Source organism: Erythrolamprus reginae, chromosome 13 (genome assembly GCF_031021105.1).
Source record: "Erythrolamprus reginae isolate rEryReg1 chromosome 13, rEryReg1.hap1, whole genome shotgun sequence".
NCBI classification, from domain to species: Eukaryota; Metazoa; Chordata; class Lepidosauria; order Squamata; family Dipsadidae; genus Erythrolamprus; species Erythrolamprus reginae.
In genome coordinates, this window is record NC_091962.1 from 2732585 (window position 1) to 2751792 (window position 19208).

The window sequence follows — 19208 nt, forward strand, 5'->3', positions numbered from 1 at the left end:
GGCTTGGACTTCAATTCCCAGAATTCCCCAGCCATACAACTTCCAGAGGCCATGACTGAGAAACATTGATCTAGACCAGGGATTGTTGTACATACTCCTGGTCAGTTGGAGAGCTTGAGGACTCTGATACAGATAGTGTTGATGAATTAGTGGTAGGCCCTGGGTTGCAGGTATTAGAACAGGTGGGAGGCCAGCCACAGGATGTTGCTATGAGTCCAGAATCTAGCGAGGAAGAAACAGACATTCGCTGGGTTAATCATCAATTCAGAAGGGTCCAAAAACGCAAGGAACAGGTGTTAGGGAAAATATATTAAAGGGAGGAATGGGTTAAATACTGGAGTGATATATTTGGTAAGTCAGGGGGCTAGTGGGGAAGAAGGGTGGAGTTTCAACGTTGTAGTTCTAAAATGAAATGTATTTCCATTACGCTCCGGAGCGAGTAAGTTCATTCTGTGTTATTTTGCAGTCATTCCTGCTGTTTTTGAAGCATGCTGTAAGTACATAAATCTTGGGAAACGGAGGAGGCTGGAAGGAATGTAGGTGGAATGTAATTAAGAGAGATAACGGGAGAAAAGGAATGTACCAGTCTGTATTCCATTTTGAATATGGAAGTGAAACATAGAAACATAGAAGACTGATGGCAGAAAAAGACCTCATGGTCCATCTAGTCTGCCCTTATACTATTTCCTGTATTTTATCTTACAATGGATATATGTTTATCCCAGGCATGTTTAAATTCAGTTACTGTAGATTTACCAACCACGTCTGCTGGAAGTTTGTTCCAAGGATCTACTACTCTTTCAGTAAACTAATATTTTCTCATGTTGCTTTTGATCTTTCCCCCAACTAACCTCAGATTGTGTCCCCTTGTTCTTATGTTCATATATCTATATATTATTCAGAGAATAAAAATGGAGTTTCTTTGTTTATGAAATACTGCATTCAGTAAGAGTCATTTATAATAACTAAAGTTCTACCAGAAACCAGAACAGGGATAGGCAAAGTTGGCTCTTTTATGACTTGTGGACTTCAACTCCCAGAATTCCTGAGCCAATCAGACTAGCTCTGGAATTCTGGGAGTTGAAGTCCACATGTCATAGAACTTTGCCTACCTGTGATCTAGACCAGTGTTTCCCAACCTTGGCAACTTGAAGATATCTGGACTTCAACTCCCAGAATTCTGGGAGTTGAAGTCCAAATATCTTCAAGCTGCCAAGGTTGGGAAACACTGATCTAGACCATCCCAGCTCTTCTGGAACACGCCTTAAGTTGGCATACATTGCAACAGCTCATTTAAATCTCAGTGCCAAATTGCTGATAGCAAGGACAGGGTAATATCCTAATTTGAATAATGATGGGATGAGAAATATTTCATGACTCCAGCTCTGCTTCCTGGTTTCTGCTGGCGTCGTTACAATGAAGAGCAAGTCTTTCCTGATTCTCTCACAAGAATCGCTTACACCCCAAAACCTCATGGCCTTGTCCTTCCTCCCCCCCCTCCACTTTTCCTTCCCCCCAACCTGGGTCTCCATCTAAAGAGAGAGGCAGACATTCAGACACTGTGCAAACGGAGGTCCATCTTCATGTTCATAATTCCAGCGACTGACAAAAAGGCAGTCAGTCTTGAGTGCTTTGCAAAGTTGCACCTTTCCTGCTTGGTTTTGCGCAATGGGCAATACCCAAAAATTGGAGCCGTCTCTTGGGGAATTGGGAGCTGGTTTCTCTCCTGCCGGGGAAAAAGAGGATGGGAAAATGGTTTTAGCACCGTGAACGGTTGGAGCTGTGAAATTAAACCTGGAATGAAAAAAAAAAAAGCGATTGCAATTCCCTCCTGATTCTCAAATTCTTATGAATTAGAAACATAGAAGATTGACGGCAGAAAAAAACCCCTCATGGTCCAATTAGTCTGCCCTTATACTATTTCCTGCATTTTATCATAGGATGGATATACTTTATCCCAGGTGTGTTTAAAGTCAGTGATTTAGCCCTTCACTCCTCCACTCGAAACAGAATGCCCTACGAGACTAGACTTTCAATCTTGGGCCTAGAAAGTTAGAACTAAGACGCCTTAAACAAGATCTAAGTATTGCCCAGAAGATCACATGCTGCAACGTCCTGCCTGTCGGCGACTACTTCACCTTCAATCACAACAACACAAGAGCACACAACAGATTTAAACTTAATATTAACCGCTCCAAGCTTGACTGTAAAAAATATGACTTCAGTAACCGAGTTGTTGAAGCGTGGAACTCATTACCAGACTCCATAGTGTCATCCCCAAACCCCCAGCACTTTAGATTATCTATGGTTGACCTCTCCAGATTCCTAAGAGGTCAGTAAGGGGCGAGTACAAGTACACTATTGCTCTCCTATATCTCCTATACCTTTCTTCTATTCCTATATCTCTTCTTCTATTCTTTCATTGATATGTTCTATTACTATACCTTCTTTTCTATTATCTCTTAGATATATTTTACTATGAGTATCTCCTCTACAATCTTCATCATGTATTTTACTATGTGTATATAGATATATACCACTAAAACCCTCATTGTGTATTGGACAAAACAAACAAACAAACAAATAAATAAATAAATAAAAATAAAATAAATAAGTTTGTTCCAAGCATCTACTACTCTTTCAGTAAAATAATATTTTCTCATGTTGCTTCTGATCTTTCCCACAACTAACCTCAGATTGTGCCCCCTTGTTCTTGTGTCCACTTTCCTATTAAAAACACTTCCCTCCTGAACTTTATTTAACCCTTTAACATATTTAAATGTTTCGATCATGTCTCCCCCTTTACCTTCTGTCCTCCAGACTATACAGATTGAGTTCATGAAGTCTTTCCTGATCAATTTGATGCTTAAGACCTTCCACCATTTTTGTAGCCCATCTTTGGGCCCATTCAATTTTATCCATCTCTTTTTGTAGGTGAGGCCTCCAGAACTGGACACAGTATTCCAAATGGGGTCTCACCAGCGCTCTATACAGCGGGGTCACAATCTCCTTCTTCTACTTGTTATACCTCTAGCTATGCAGCCAAGCATTCTACTTGCTTTCCCTACCGCCTGACTGCACTGTTCACCCATTTTGAGACTTTGGGAAATCACTACCCCTAAATCCTTCTCTTCTGAAGTTTTTGCTAACACAGAACTGCCAATGCAATACTCAGATTGAGGATTCCTTTTTCCTCAAGTGCATTATTTTACATTTGGAAACATTTTAAATGCAGTTTCCATTGCTTTGACCACTTAGCTAGGATTTGTCTGGGAAAGTCCGCTGTTCAAATGTCATCGAATTGATCCTGCAGTTGAGACACTGAGTTTCCTCTGGTTGTAAACTCTGCGGGTGGTTCTGTTGTGCACAGCCATTCCTCAACTTACAACCAGATGCTTAGCAATGGTTCAAAGTTACAGAGGGCTCCCAAAATGGGGCTTACGAACCTGGTTTTGAAGTTCTGACATCTGGGATTCCTTGTGGTCACCTGACCATTGGCACTTAGCCACTGAATGACAGAATAACAGAGTTGGAAGGGACCTTGAGGTCTTCTAGTCCAACCTCCTGCTCAAGCAGGAGACCCTACAGCAGTGATGGCAAAACTATGGCATGGGTGCCACAGGTGGCACAGGGAGCCATATCTGCTGGCACATGAGCCATTTGTTTGTTTGTTTGTTTGTTTGTTTGTTTGTTTGTTTGTTCGTTCGTTCGTTCGTTCGTTCGTTCGTTCATTCATTCATTCATTGTTAGAGTTGGAAGGGACCATGCGGGTCATCAAGTCCAACCCCCTGCCTAAGCAGGAACCCTGTAGCATCCCAGCCAAATGGCAGTCCAATTTCCTCTTAAAAATGTCCAGAGTATTGGAGTTCACAACGTCTGCTGGTAGGTTGTTCCACTGGTTGATCGTTCTGACCGTCAGGAAGTTCTTCCTTATCTCCAGGTTGAATCTCTCCTTGGTCAGCTTCCAGCCGTTGTTCCTCGTCCGGCCCTCCGGTGCCCTGGAGAATAAAGTGTTCCCCTCCTCTCTGTGGCAACCCCTCGTATACCTATAGACTGCTATCATGTCCGCTCTGGCCCTCCTTTTCTCTAGGCTATCCATGCCCAGTTCCCTCAGTCTCTCTTCGTAAGTCTTGGTTTTTAGACCCCTGATCATTTTGGTTGCCCTAGCTCAGCTCCAACATGCATATGTGTGCCAGCCAGCTCAATTTTGGCTTGCACAAAGGCTCTGGGAAGGTGTTTTTGGCCTCCAGAAAGCCTCCGTGAGGATGGGGGAGGGCGTTTTTACCCTCTCCCAGCTCCAAAGAAGCCTTTGAGTCTGTGGAGGGCAAAACATGAGCCTACCGGGCCCACCAGAAGTTGGGAAACAGGCTGTTTTCAGCCTCCCCAGGCATTGAATTATGGGTGTGGGCACTCAGGCATGCGCGATAGTGCGCGGCCATGCTCTTTTGGCACCCAAGGGAAAAAAGGTTCACCATCACTGCCCTATACTATTCCAGATAAATGGCTGCCCAGTCTCTTCTTATAAGCCTCCAGGGATGGAGCACCTTCGACTTCTGGTGGCAAGCTGTTCCACTGAAGAATCTGAGGAAACTTTTTGGAGGAGAAGCGAAATGCTGTTCGGTCAAGATTTAAGGAGAGGCAGATTTAGGATCCAATTAAATTCCGAACAACGGTGACCATAGATGTGCCTTTTAGAAATAGATTCTTAGAAAGCTACCTTTAGAACATCTTGGAAATCTATTTTTAGAAATAGATCGATTAAAAAGTTTCTCACACAGGGTTTTGAAGACTTCAGTCTGTCCTCAGGATCCGCAACAGCATGGCGTGGACCTCTTCATCCATGTACCCCTGCATTGGAGAAAAGTATTATAAAAGTGTAATTGGGAGCGGTGGTGGCACAGTGGTCAGAAGGCAGTATTGCAGGCTAACTCTGCCCACTGCCAGCAGTTCAATCCTGACCGGTTCAAGGTTGATTCAGCCTTCCGTCCCCCCGTGGTCAGCAAATGAGGACCCAGATTGTTGGGGGCAATAGGATGACTCCGTAAACCGCTTAGAGAGGGTTGTAAAGCAGTGTGAAGCGGTATATAAGTCTAAAGGCTATTGCTAGGGATATTCTATTGTCTTCTATTATTTTATTTCCTATTTTCCATTCTATTTTATATACTATTCTATTTTCTATTCTACATTCTATTCTGTATTCATTCTATTTTATTCTATAGGGAAAGGGGGAAAGAGTGGGAGATAGGGAGAGGAGAGAAAGAGTAACAAAGATAAGGAGAGAGGAAGAAAAGAGGGAGAGAGAAAGGAGAGAGGAAGGGAAAAAAGGGATAGAGAGAGAGAAGGAGAGAGGCGGAAAGGAGAGAGGGAGAGAGAAGAATGGAGAGAGAGAGGGAGAGAAGGAGAGAGGAAGAGAGAGAAGGAGAGAGAAGGAGAGAGAGAAAGATAGAAGAAGGGGGAGGGGGGAGAAAAGAGAGAGGAAGAGAGAGAGGAAGGAAGAGAGAGAGAGAGAAGGAGAGAGAAGAAAGGGAGGGAGAGAGAGAGGAAGAGAGAAGAGTTGGGGGAGAGGGGGAGAGAAAGGAGAGAGGAAGGGAAAAAGGGATAGAGAGAGAGGAGAGAGGCGGAAAGGAGAGAGGGAGAGAGAAGAATGGAGAGAGAGAGGGAGAGAAGGAGAGAGGAAGAGAGAGAAGGAGAGAGAGAAAGATAGAAGAAGGGGGAGGGGGAGAGAAAAGAGAGAGGAAGAGAGAGAGGAAGTAAGAGAGAGAAGGAGAGAGAAGAAAGGGAGAGAGAGAGGAAGAGAGAAGAGTTGGGGGAGAGGGGGAGAGAAAGGAGAGAGAAAGGAAGAGAGAGAGAGAAGGAGAGAGAAGAAAGTGAGAGAGAGAGGAAGAGAGGAGGTAGGAGAGAGAGGGGGAAGGGAGAAGAAAGAGAGAGAGAGGAGAGGGGAGAATAGGGGGAGAGAGAGAGAAAGGAAGAGAGAAGAAGTGGGAGAGAAAGATGGGAGAGAAAGAGAGAAAGGAGAGAGGAAGAGAAAGAGAGGAAGGAAGAGAGAAGAAGAGGGGGAATGAGAGAGAAAGGAAGAGAGAAGAGGTGGGAGAGAAAGAGATAAAGGAGAGACGAAGAGAGAGAGGAAGGAAGAGAGAAGAAAGGGAGAGAGACAGAGAGACAGAGAGAGGGAAGAGAGAAGAAGAGGGGGAGAGAGAGAAAGCTGCTGAAAGCTCTTACCTGGGCTGCATTGAGCAGGTGGGTCCTGTATATGGCCACAATCTCCTGGTGGTTCTTTTGCGCAACCTGAAATAAATCGAGAGAAAGGGTGAGAAGGAGCCTTTAAGGGGGCAGACAGGTAAATTTAACCCTACCTTGGCAATTTGAAAATATGTGCGCTTCAACTCCCAGGTAGTCCTCGCTTAACGACCATCAATCAGTCCAAAGGGCAACATTGGGGAGGGGAAAGAGGTGCGTGGGGTTAAATTGAGCTGGAGGTGAACGTGGCAGGACAGGAAAAGTGTGAGGTCCTCACCTAACAACAGCACAGTCCTGTTCTAATGACTCGGGCTACTTGGAATGGCTGTTGCTAAGCAGTGTGGTCATGTGACGTTCCACTTTGCGACGGAAATTTTGTTTGCATTTAGGATCACTAAGCGGGGAGTAAAAACAGTAACTGTGAAAGGGACCTTGGAGTTTTAGTGGATGACCGCTTAAATGGGAGTCGGCCAGTGAGCAGCAGCCACCACCAGACAAGCTAATACAATCCTTGGTTGTATAAATAGAGGTAGAGAATCAAAATCAGGTGAAGTGTTAGTACCGCTTTACACATCCTTAGTAAGGCCACACCTGGAATGGTGCATCCAGTTTTGGTCCCCACGTTACAAAAAAAAATGTTGAGACTTTTGGAAAAAGGGTAAAAGAAGAGCAACTAAGATAATTAACAGCCTCTATATTCTATTCTCTTCAGAAGTCTATTCTATTTTTTATTCTATTCTATTTTCTATTGTATTTTATTCCTATTCCTATTCTATTCTTGAAAAAAGCAATGGAAACTGCAGTTTAATGTTTCCAAATGTAAAATAATGCACTTGAGGAAAAGGAATCCTCAATCTGAGTATTGTATTGGCAGTTTTGTGTTAGCAAATACTTCAGGAGAGAAGGATTTAGGGGTAGTGACTTCTGACAGTCTCAAAATGGGTGAAAAGTGCAGTCAGGCGGTAGGGAAAGCAAGTAGGATGCTTGGCTGCATAGCTAGAGGTATAACAAGCAGGAAGAGGGAGATTATGATCCCGCTATATAGAATGCTGGTGAGACCCCATTTGGAATACTGTGTTCAGTTCTGGAGACCTCACCTACAAAAAGATATTGACAAAATTGAACGGGTCCAAAGACGGGCTACAAGAATGGTGGAAGGTCTTAAGCATAAAACGTATCAGGAAAGACTTCATGAACTCAATCTGTATAGTCTGGAGGACAGAAGGAAAAGGGGGGACATGATCGAAACATTTAAATATGTCAAAGGGTTAAATAAGTTCCAAGAGGGAAGTGTTTTTAATAGGAAAGTGAACACAAGAACAAGGGGATACAATCTGAAGTTAGTTGGGGGAAAGATCCAAAGCAACATGAGAAAATATTATTTTACTGAAAGAGTAGTAGATCCTTGGAACAAACTTCCAGCAGACGTGGTAGATAAATCCACAGTGACTGAATTGAAACATGCCTGGGATAAACATATATCCATCCTAAGATAAAATACAGAAAATAGTATAAGGGCAGACTAGATGGACCATGAGGTCTTTTTCTGCCGTCAGACTTCTACGTTTCTATGTTTCTATTCTATTTCCTATTGTATTTTATTCTATTTCCTATTTTATTCCTATTCCTATTCTATTCTATTTTCTATTTGTATGGAGTACGAATGGAAACCAGTCAAGGAGAGAAGCAACTGGAAATTAAGGAGAAACTTCCTAACTTTGATTCCTGACTTTTTTGGGACTGCAAAAGGACTAACAGGCATCACCAGCACCAGAATCGTTTCGAGTTGTGAGTGTCGCACTCCCACACCAAGCCCAGAGCGACTAACCTCGTTCTGCAGGATCAGCCGCGTGCGTTCGCTCCGTAGGTTCAAGATTTCGCTCGAGAGCTTCTCCGTTTCCTTCAGCAACTTCTTGATCTGAAGGGAAACGAAGCAGACGTGACGGGGAGTCCTCGACATACGACCGCGAAGGAGGCCCACACTCCTTGTGGCTAAGCGAGACAGTCGTTAAGTGAGTTTTCCCCATCTTACGACCTTTCTGGCCATAGTCATTAAGCTCCGGAACCGCCTGCTACCACACAAATCCCAGAAAACGATAAGGTCCCACAGAGTTGGCCTTCTCCGGGTCCCGTCGACTAAACAATGTCGTCTGGCGGGCCCCAGGGGAAGAGCCTTCTCTGTGGTGGCCCCGGCCCTCTGGAATCAACTCCCCCCGGAAATTAGAACTGCTCCCACCCTCCTTGTCTTCCATAAACTACTCAAGACCCACCTATACCGCCAGGCATGGGGGATTTGAGACATCTTTCCCCCAGGCTCCTTATAATTTATGTTTGGTATGTAAGTGTTGTCTGGTTTTAATATGATAGGGTTTTAGTTATTTCTTTTAATATTAGATTTGTGCCACTATAATATTGTTTTTATGATTGATGTGAGCCACCCCGGGTCTTCGGAGAGGGGCAGCATACAAATCTAATAAATTATTATTATTGTTAATTATTAATTGCGGCAATAGTTAAGTTAGGAAACTGGTTGTGTCTTTGTGTATGATGTGTAAAAAAAAAAGTCGGATTAAATTTCGAAAGCATTTTGGGTGCTAATTTTTGCCGTTTTCAATTTGTTTGGCATTTTCCATATTATCTATTACTCTTTTTTTTTTTTTTAATTATTTTTTTTTCCTCCATACAAACTTTTTTCAATACATTTCAAAATGCCTTCATGTTGCAATAAAAGCAAACATATATAATTGCTCCCCTCCCCAAAAATTAACTGGTTCCAAATTAACTACTTCCGGTATTCATCAAATCTCCCAATCTTGACCTCTAATATTGTCATCTAGATCAGTGTTTTTCAACCAGTGTGCCGCGAGACATGGTCAGGTGTGCCGCAATGGAAGCTCAGGTTCTGGTCTTGCAACTTTTTGCTGAGAGAGTGAGAGAGAGAGAGAGAGAGAGAGAAAGAAAGCAAGAGAGAGAGAAAGAGAGAGAAAGAAAGCAAGAGAGAGAGAGAGAAAAGGAGAGGAAGGGAGAGAGAGAGAGAAATGAGCAAAAAGGGGAGGAAAAAAAGAGAAATGAGAAAATGATTGAGACAGAGAATGAGAGGAAAGAGAGAGAAACAAAAGAGAGAGAGACATGGCTCTTGATTTAAAGCATGTGATAAAAAGCACCCAAAGAATAAGAGAGAGAAAAAAAACCCCAACCCTCACCTGTATTTGGAAATGGTTCAAGAGTGTGTATACACACACACACACACACAAGGGGGGGAAGAGACAGGGATGGAAAAAGAGAGGAGAGTGTCTTAGGGTGTCATTTTGTGTCATTTTGGTTGGTGGTGTGCCCCAGGATTTTGTAAATGTAAAAAATGTGCCGCGGCTCAAAAAAGGTTGAAAATCACTGATCTAGATATCCAATTTTCTTCTAATTAAATTCCACATTGATTTCCTTTAACCTTATTAAAATAGTTTCATCTTCCTCTTGCAAGTTCAAATAATAATAATAATAAATAATAATTTATTAGATTTGTATGCTGCCGCTCTCCAAAGACTCGGGGCGGCTCGCAACAGTAATAAAAAGCAGTATAGCAGTAGAACAAATCTAATAATAGAAAGATATATAAAACCTCAACAATTAAAAAACATACAGCACATAGATACTAAAAATAAAATATAAAAGCCTGGGGAAATAAGCCGTTATGCCTACTCCTCCTTCTTATAAATTCTCCTTAAAAATAACTAAAAACCCTTATGCTTCCTCTTCCTAGCTAAAATAAAAAAGACTTATTAAAAAAGTCTTTTTAATTTTAATTTTTTAATTTTAATTTTTTAATAAAAAAGAAATAAAATATAATAATAAAAAAGAAAGAAAAACGAACCAAGCACTATTACTGTTAAAAATTAAAAAAAGAATCAACAAAACAAAAATCATAACTATTGATTGGTCCATTATTTTATATCCTGATTTCTTAGACATATATCATGGGATGATAATCATACGACATGTTATGAAAATCTATCAAAACTTCTATACATTCATAGTGCCTTTCTACATCTGCATTTCTATAATTTCATTCAGTATTTCCAAGCTTAGATAATATTGAAAACTTTAACATTTCACTATCATTAATTTACATCAATCCATATCAGAGGAAGAGCCTTATCTGTGGCGGCTCCGACCCTCTGGAATCAGCTCCCTCCAGAGATGAGAACTGCCCCCACCCTCCTTGCCTTTCGTAAACTCCTTAAAACCCACCTCTGTCGTCAAGCGTGGGGGAACTGAGACATCTCCCCCAGCCTATGTAGTTTTCTGTGTATGATATGACTGTATGTATGTTTTAACTGTTTATATTGGATTGTCATATGCTGTTTACTACTGTTGTTAGCCGCCCCGAATCTACGGAGAGGGGCGGCATACAAATCCAATAAAATAAAATAAAATAAAATAAAATAAAATTCATATATTGGGGTTTCTTGTTTTTAGACTTTTCAAATGTATTATTGTTATTATTTTAGATTCTAACTATTAGATTTGTCATTATATATTGTTTTTATCATTGCTGTAAGCCGCCCCAGTCTACGGAGAGGGACGGCATACAAATCTAATAAATAATAATAATAATAATAATAATAATAATAATAATAATAATAATCTATTACTCTTGCCGATCGTTTCCCCCAACCAATTTATATGTTACACATAACAATATATGGATTTTTTATATAAAGTAATGTGGCAGGTGTGTGTATGTGCTCCGTGCGGCCTGGGGAATTCTGGGAATTGAAGTCCATATACTTCAAGAGCCGCGGTGGCACAGCAGGTAGAGTGCTGTACTGCAGGTCACTCAGGCTGACTGTAGATCTGTAGGTCAGCGGTTCAAATCTCATCACCGGCTCAAGGTCGACTCAGCCGCCCATCCTTCCGAGGTGGGTAATATGAGGACCCGGATTGTGGGGGCAATAGGCTGGCTCTGTTCAAAAGTGCTATTGCTAACATATTGTAAGCCGCCCTGTGTCTAAGGAGAAGGGCGGCATAAAAATTGACTAAATAAAATAAAATAAATAAATAAATATACAGTTTCAGGTGGTTAGTTAGTCTCAAAATGGGTGAATAGTGCAGTCAGGCGGTAGGGAAAGCAAGTAGGATGCTTGGCTGCATAGCTGGAGGTATAACAAGCAGGAAGAGGGAGATTGTGATCCCCTTATATAGAGGGCTGGTGAGACCACATTTGGAATACTGTGTTCAGTTCTGGAGACCTCACCTACAAAAAGATATTGACAAAATTGAACGGGTCCAAAGACGGGCTACAAAAATGGTGGAAGGTCTTAAGCATAAAACGTATCAGGAAAGACTTCATGGACTCAATCTGTATAGTCTGGAGGACAGAAGGAAAAGGGGGGACATGATCGAAACATTTTAAATATATTAAAGGGTTAAATAAGGTCCAGGAGGGAAGTGTTTTTAATAGGAAAGTGAACACAAGAACAAGGGGACACAATCTGAAGTTAGTTGGGGGAAAGATCAAAAGCAACATGAGAAAATATTATTTGACTGAAAGAGTAGTAGATCTTTGGAACAAACTTCCAGCAGACGTGGTAGATAAATCCACAGTAACTGAATTTAAACATGCCTGGGATAAACATAGATCCATCCTAAGATAAAATACAGAAAATAGTATAAGGGCAGACTAGATGGACCAGGAGGTCTTTTTCTGCCGTCAGACTTCTATGTTTCTATGTTTCTATGTTTCTAGTTGATGGGTTCTCTCAACTGTTAACTAGTCAGTGTAGGTCCGTGATGGCGAACCTACGGCACGCGTGCTACAGGTGGCACATGGGGCCCTATTGGAGGGCACGCGAGGGGCTGCCCTATGTCATCTCCAGCACGCATGCTCACGTTAGCCAGATGATTTGGGGCCTTGGGGAAGGCCGTTTCGCCCTCCGGAGGTTTTAGGGAAGTTTCCCCGAAGGCTCTAGAGGGCGAAAAATGGGTAAACTGGAAATCCATTTTTTCCAAACTTCTGGTTTGGCTGTGTGGGCGTGTGAACCAAAAAAGGTAGATAATCCTTCACTTATGCCCAAAATTTCTATGGCTGTGAGATCTTAAGTGAATTTTGACCTGTTTTTATGCCACCGTTGTTAAGTCCATCCATCTGGGAGGAGTTTGACTTGGTGATACCTGATGAAGTGGACAAGGCCATTGGAGCTGTGAGTTCCGCCACCTGTCTACTGGATCCGTGTCCCTCTTGGTTGGTTTCGGCCAGCCGGGAGGTGACACGGAGCTGGGCCCAGGAGATTGTCAATGCCTCCTTGGGGTGGGGGTCCTTTCCGGCCCTTTATATGGAGGCACTTGTGTGCCCCCTCCTCAAGAAGCCTTCCCTGAACCCAGCCGTGTTTAATAACTACCGTGCAGTCTCCAACCTTCCCTTTATGGCGAAGGTTGTTGAGAAGGTGGTGGCGCTCCAACTCCTGCGGTCCTTGGAAGAAGCCGATTATCTAGGCCCTCAGCAGTCAGGATTCAGGCCCGGCTACTGCACAGAAACTGCTTTGGTCGCGTTGATGGATGATCTCTGGCGGGCCTGGGACAGGGGCTTGTCCTCTGTCCTGGTGCTTCTTGACCTCTCAGTGGCTTTCGATACCATCGACCATGGTATCCTTCTGCACCGACTGGAGGGGTTGGGAGTGGGAGGCACTGTTCTCCAGTGGTTCTCATCCTTCCTCTCCAGTCGGTCACAGTCGGTGTTAGTGGGAGGTCAGAGGTCGACCTCTAGGTCTTTCCCTTGTGGGGTGCTTCAGGGGTCGGTCCTCTCCCCCCTGCTATTTAATATCTACATGAAACCACTGCGTGAGATCATCCAAGGGCATGGGGTGAGGTATCATCAATACGCCGATGATACCCAGTTATACATCTCCACCCCACGTCCAGTCAACGAAGCAGTGGGAGTGATGTGCCGGTGCCTGGAGGCTGTTGGGGCCTGGAAACTCAACAAACTCAAACTCAACCCAGACAAGACGGAGTGGCTGTGGGTCTTGCCTCCCAAGGACAATTCCATCCGTCCGTCCATTGTCCTGGGGGGGAACTACTGAACCCCTCAGAGAGGGTTCGTAACTTGGGCGTCCTCCTCGATCCACAGCTGACATTGGAACATCATCTTTCGGTTGTGGCGAGGAGGGCGTTTGCCCAGGTTTGCCTGGTACACCAGTTGCAGCCCTACTTGGACAGGGAGTCATTGCTCACAGTCACTCATGCCCTCATCACCTCGAGGTTCAATTACTGCAACACTCTCTACATGGGGCTACCTCTGAAAAGTGTTCGGAAACTTCAGATCGTGCAAAACACAGCCGTGAGAGCCATTGTGGGGCTTCCAAGATTCGCCCACGTTTCTTCAACACTCCGTGGCCTGCATTGGCTGCCGATCAGTTTCCAGTCACAATTCAAAGTGTTGGTCATGACCTTTAAAGCCCTACATGGCATTGGACCAGAGTACCTCCAGAACCGCCTGCTACCACACGAATGCCAGCGACCGATAAGGTCCCACAGAGTTGGCCTTCTCCGGGACCCATCAACTAAACAATGTCGTTTGGCGGGCCCCAGGGGAAGAGCCTTCTCGGTGGCAGCCCCGGCCCTCTGGAACCAACTCCCCCCCCCAGAGATTAGAACTGCCCCCACCCTTCCTGTCTTTCGTAAACTACTTAAGACTCACTTATACAGCCAGGCATGGGGGAGTTGAGGCACTTTTCCCCCAGGCTATTTTTTATACTTTGTTTTATGTTTGGTATGAATGTTGCTGTTTGGTTTTTAAGTAATGATAGGGTTTTATATGTTTTTAATATTAGATTTGTTCCACTGTTACATTGTTTTTCATTGCTGTTGTGAGCCGCTCCGAGTCTTCGGAGATGGGCAGCATACAAATCTAATTAATAAATAAATAAATAAATAAATAAATAAATAAACAAACAAACAAACAAACAAACAAACAAACAAACAAATAAATAAATAAATAAATAAATAAATAAATAAATAAATAAATAAATAAATAAATAAATAAATAAATAAATAAATAAATAAATAAATAAATTAAATAAATAAATAAATAAATAAATAAATAAATAAATAAATAAATAAAAAAATAAATAAATAAATAAATAAATAAATAAATAAATAAATAAATAAATAAATCACTGCAAGTGTTAAGTTAGTCACATGGTTGTTAAGTGAATTTTGGCTTCCCCATGACTCCTGCCTGAGTAGTGGGCTAGTCTAGAAGACCTCCAAGGTCCCTTCCAGCTCCTCTTCTCTTTTCTCTTTCCTTCCCTTCCCTCCTAATTCTCTCCATTCTCCTACTCTACCTTTACTCTTACCTCTACTCTACCTCTGCTCTACTCTACCTCTACTCTACCTGTACTCTATTCTATTGTCTTTGCTAGATTTTTTCATGATTCAGTTTTGCTTCTCAGAAATGGTCTCAGGTCTCTTGCATGAGCAAGGGGTTGGGCTAGAAGACCTCCGAGGTCCCTTCGACTCCGTTAACTTTCACATATCATCGTCTTATTGATGAAAAATACCCGATACAGCCATTTGTCATAGGGTCTCCTGCTAGCACGGCTGGGTAGATGGGTTAGAAGGCCTCCTGGGGTCCCTCTTCAAATTCTGTGATTCTGTTAAAGGTCACCTCCGCCCCCCCACCTCCACTCTACATGCTCTTTGGGTCTCACCTTGACATCTCTCTCCTCGCACATCTTGGCGATGTCGTCCACCTTCTTATTCAGCTTCTGCACCGTGCTCTCCAACTTCTGGGACTTCCCTCTCAGCTCCTCCACTTCCTCCTCGTTTTCCAGAGCTTCAGCCATCAACTCTTGAGTCTTCCGCAGTTCACAATCCAGGGCTTCCTTGTGACGGGCAGACGCTCCGCTGGCTTCCTCGTATTTCTCCCGGAGAGCCGTCAGTTCCTCGCCCAGGACCTGAGCCCTGGTGGACAGCATGCTGCAGATCTTCTCGTACTTACCGAGGACTTCTTCTTCCTCCCGACGGAGGTCGGCTGTCTGGGCCAGGACTCTGTCCAGGAGCTGCATCAGGCTGCCTGCCTTGAGGCCTCCTTGGGCCCCCTGAGACACCACCAGGAGCTTCTTCATCTCCTGCAGATCTTTCTCCAGTTCCGCCAGCTGCTCTCTCACCCTCCAGTTTTCTCCGATGACCTCGGAGGCCTCCAAGAAGATCTCTTGACTGTTTTTGGCATCGTCATGACCCTTGGGGTCAAGCGGGAAGGCTCGGTCCGCCTCCAAGGCCCGGGTTTCCTCCTCCATCTCGGAGACCAGCTGCAAGGCCTCATTCTGCTTCCGGACCACGTTGTCCAGCTTCCAGTGGAGCTCCTTCAAGATGCAGCCGTCGAGACTGTCATTGACGATGCCGCCGGCCTCTTGGGCCACCTTCTTGAGGAAGTTGTTCCTCACAAACGTCAGCTCCTTCCTCTGTTCCTCCAGCTTCAGGCGCAGCTTGCCCGATTCCTCTTTCTCCAGCGAGAGCTCCTGGGACAAGACCTCCACCGTCCGCTTCAGCTCTTCCACCAGGCGCTCGGTCTTCTCAACCCGAGGAGAACTGTCTGTGGAGGTGTGTAGTTTCTGAAGTTCTTGCTGGAGCTTCTCCCGTTCCCTGCTCAGCTGGCTCAATTCCTGCACCAGGCCACCATTGCTCTGCTTGAGGTCCCACACTTCCTTCTCTAGGTCAGAGCTTCTCCTCCATGGACGGGCCTTGTTTTCTACCCCCTCAGGTTTCGGCCTGAGCTTCACCTGACCGTTATGAAGCTGGATCTTTTCCACCCCATTTTTCTGCAGTTCTTCGAGGGTCTCTGAGCAGGCCGAGTCGCGGCCGGAGCCCTTCTTCTCTTCTTCAAGAAGACCGTTACCGTTGACCAAGGTTTTGGAAGGAGGCTCCAAAATGGCTTCTTGGAGAGGCCGGGCTTTGTCCAGGAGAGCAGAACAGGCCTGTTCCAGTTTAACCACAGCTCCCTCCAAGCCAGTGACAACCTTCTTCCAGGCTGCAACGCATTTCTTGACCGCGCCGGATGGCACCGCTTGGAACTGCAGCCTGCTGCGGACAGCTTCCTCGGCTTCTTTCTTCAGGTCCTCGTTTTCCACCAACATGGCCACCATCTCCTCCCGGGCTCTGAACTGGGTCTCCTCCATTTCCTTAATGCACTGAGCTACCTTCGCCTGGGCAAGGCTGCTCTCGGGGGGACCGGCTAGGTGTTTTCCCAGAAGCCCCCGCAGCTTTCCGTTCTCCTCACCCAACTGATGCGCCCGGCTCTCCATTTCCTTCAGGGCCGCACTCTGCGACTTCTTCTTGGCTTCGAAGACCCCAATGACAGCCCTCATGTTCTCCATGTGCCCCTCCATCTCCTCAACCCGCCTGGCCGCGGTGGCCTTCTCTTCCAGGGCCGCCTCCAGCTCTCTCTGCAGGCGCTTCAGCTCCTCCGCCTCCTCCTCGCCAGGCCAACGGACCATCCCGGGCTGGAGCTTGGTGGGACTGGTCACCCCGCCTTGCGTTAAAGCTTTGGGCGGCTCCTTCTCTGCTTCTTGCTGCTTCTTCCTCTCTTTCAGCTCTTGGACTTGCTGGGCCAGAAGGTCCAAGCAGTGGTTCCCTTCCACGTGGTCGTAGCTGAGGTGCCGATTCAACTGCCGCCAGTCACGCGTACGTCCCTCCCGATCCGGCAGGAGCTGGGCGATCTCCTGTACTTGGTCCCAGACTTTCTCCTTCAGGAGCTGGCACCCCTTGGAGAAGACCTGGCACTCTTTGGCCTTTTGGTCCAGCTGCAGTTCCAACTGGATCACTTTCATCTTTTCCTCCCGGAATCTGGTCCGCCATTCCCGCAACTCGGGGCCTTCCTCCGCCTCTTCCTCATCGTCACTCTGGTCACCCGCTTCGCTCTGGAAGGCCAGGCTACTCACGTCGGTGTCATTCACGCTCTCCGAGGGCACCTGCGGGAAAGAGGACAAAAATCACACCGTGGTCTTCCACATGCCTTAGCTCAAAGGGAGATGATTACACCACTCTGCAAAGCCTTGGTAAGGCCACACCTAAAATGCTGCATCCAGTTTTGGCCACCACATTACAAAAAAAGGTGCTGAGACTGTAGAAAGAGGGCAGAGAAGAGCAACCAGGACGATTAGGGGACTCGAGGCTCAAACATACAATGAAAGTTTGCAGGAATTGGGCCTGTGAAGAGAAGGACTAGAGGAGACATGATATTTGAGGGGCTGCCCCAGAGAGGAGGAAGGGGGTCAAGCTATTTTCCAAAGCACCTGAAGGCCAGACAAAGAATAATGGACTTTCAATGACCACAATTGAGGCCAGAATGTATGTTGCTAAGTGAGACAGTTTGTTAAGTGATTTTTGCCCCATTTTATGGCTTTTATTTAAACCTTCGTTTAATGAATCACTCCAGTAAGTTTTTAAAAATACAAAAAAACCCGAAACAAAGAGAAACCACCTCTGGTTCTTTTAACTAAAAGTGTGAAGGGGCCGTTCTTACCTGTGAACCAGTTTCTGACGAATCAAACAGTCCCAGTTCTGTGGAAACAGAAGCACCAAAAATGAACCGGATGGAAGTATTTGTGGAGAATGTCAGGTTCTTTTATAGGGTTGGTGAGGTCAGGTGAGGGCTTCTGTGCCAGGTTTCTGGGATACCCCTTGGCTGCCTTGGTTAACTTTGCATGGGCAGGCAGAGACCATACTCCATCCACTGATGGAAAATCCCCAGTTTTCCAGATAGATAGATTGATAGATGATGTGATTGACTGATAGATTGAGTGACAGAGTGATAGATAGAGTGATAGATAGATAGATAGATAGATAGATAGATAGAGTATATAGATATATAGAGAAAGAGAGATATATAGGTAGATAGGTAGTAGGTAGGTAGGTAGATAGGTAGATAGATAGACAGACAGACAGACAGAAAGACAGACAGACAGACAGACAGATAGATAGAGTGATAGATAGATAGATAGATAGATAGATAGATAGATAGATAGATAGATACAGTATATAGGTATATAGAGAAAGAGAGATATATAGGTAGGTAGGTAGGTAGGTAGGTAGGTAGGTAGGTAGACAGACAGACAGACAGACAGATAGATAGATAGATAGAGTGATAGATAGATAGATAGATAGATAGATAGATAGATAGATAGAGTATATAGATATATAGAGAAAGAGATATATATAGATAGGTAGGTAGGTAGGTAGGTAGGGAGACAGACAGAAAGACAGACAGACAGACAGATAGAGGCAGGCAGGCAGGCAGAGATTATGAGATAGATAGATGGATATATGATTGTTAGATTGATATTAGATTGATTGATTGAGTGAGTGACAGAATGACAGACAGACATAGATTGATAGATTGTGTGATAGATTGATAGATTATGTGATTGATTCATAGATTGAGTGACAGATTGACAGATAGAATGATAGATAGAATGATAGATAGATAGATAGATAGATAGATAGATAGATAGATAGATAGATAGATAGATAGATAGATAGAGGATAGATAGACCGATAGATTGAGTGAGTGATCAATTGATAGCTTGATTAAGAGTGACAGATTGACAGATTGATAGACTAATATAGGCAGATAGACAGAGGCAGATCAGTCTATCATTCATCTATCAATCTATGACTCACTCAAATTTATCTAAGTATAAATCTTAAAAACTAGGCTATTTCCCAGCAGTGGATGGAGTTCCGTCTCTGTCTCTTTATGCAAAGTTAACAAGGGCACCAAAGGGATGAAGGAGAGATTCAACCTGGGAATAAGAATAACAGAGTGGGCCTTCTCCGGGTCCCGTCAACTAAACAATGTCATTTGGCGGGGCCCAGGGGAAGAGCCTTCTCTGTGGCGGCCCCAGCCCTCTGGAACCAACTCCCCCCAGAGATTACAATTGCCCCCACCTTCCTCGCCTTTCGTAAGCTCCTTAAAA

General features: G+C 44.4%; 2 protein-coding genes across 2 annotated transcripts in view; one reads left to right on the forward strand and one right to left on the reverse strand.

Annotated features, from left to right (window-relative positions):
- Window positions 1-516: 516 nt before the first annotated feature.
- The window catches only part of FRMD8 (FERM domain containing 8), a 543310-nt gene continuing 524618 nt past the window's right edge, over window positions 517-19208 (forward strand). The window contains exon 1 of the mRNA XM_070766670.1: window positions 517-524. The gene's annotated coding sequence lies outside the window, so the exon portion shown is untranslated. The remainder of the gene's footprint in view (window positions 525-19208) is intronic.
- The window catches only part of ANKRD35 (ankyrin repeat domain 35), an 81192-nt gene continuing 63637 nt past the window's right edge, over window positions 1654-19208 (reverse strand). Inside the window, exons 9-14 of the mRNA XM_070766554.1 lie at window positions 17756-17793; window positions 14943-17201; window positions 8066-8155; window positions 6220-6285; window positions 4775-4848; window positions 1654-1726 (exon numbers count right to left, since the gene is read on the reverse strand). Coding sequence (XP_070622655.1) covers window positions 4792-4848; window positions 6220-6285; window positions 8066-8155; window positions 14943-17201; window positions 17756-17793 — 2510 coding nt within the window. The 3' untranslated portion in view covers window positions 1654-1726; window positions 4775-4791. The remainder of the gene's footprint in view (window positions 1727-4774; window positions 4849-6219; window positions 6286-8065; window positions 8156-14942; window positions 17202-17755; window positions 17794-19208) is intronic.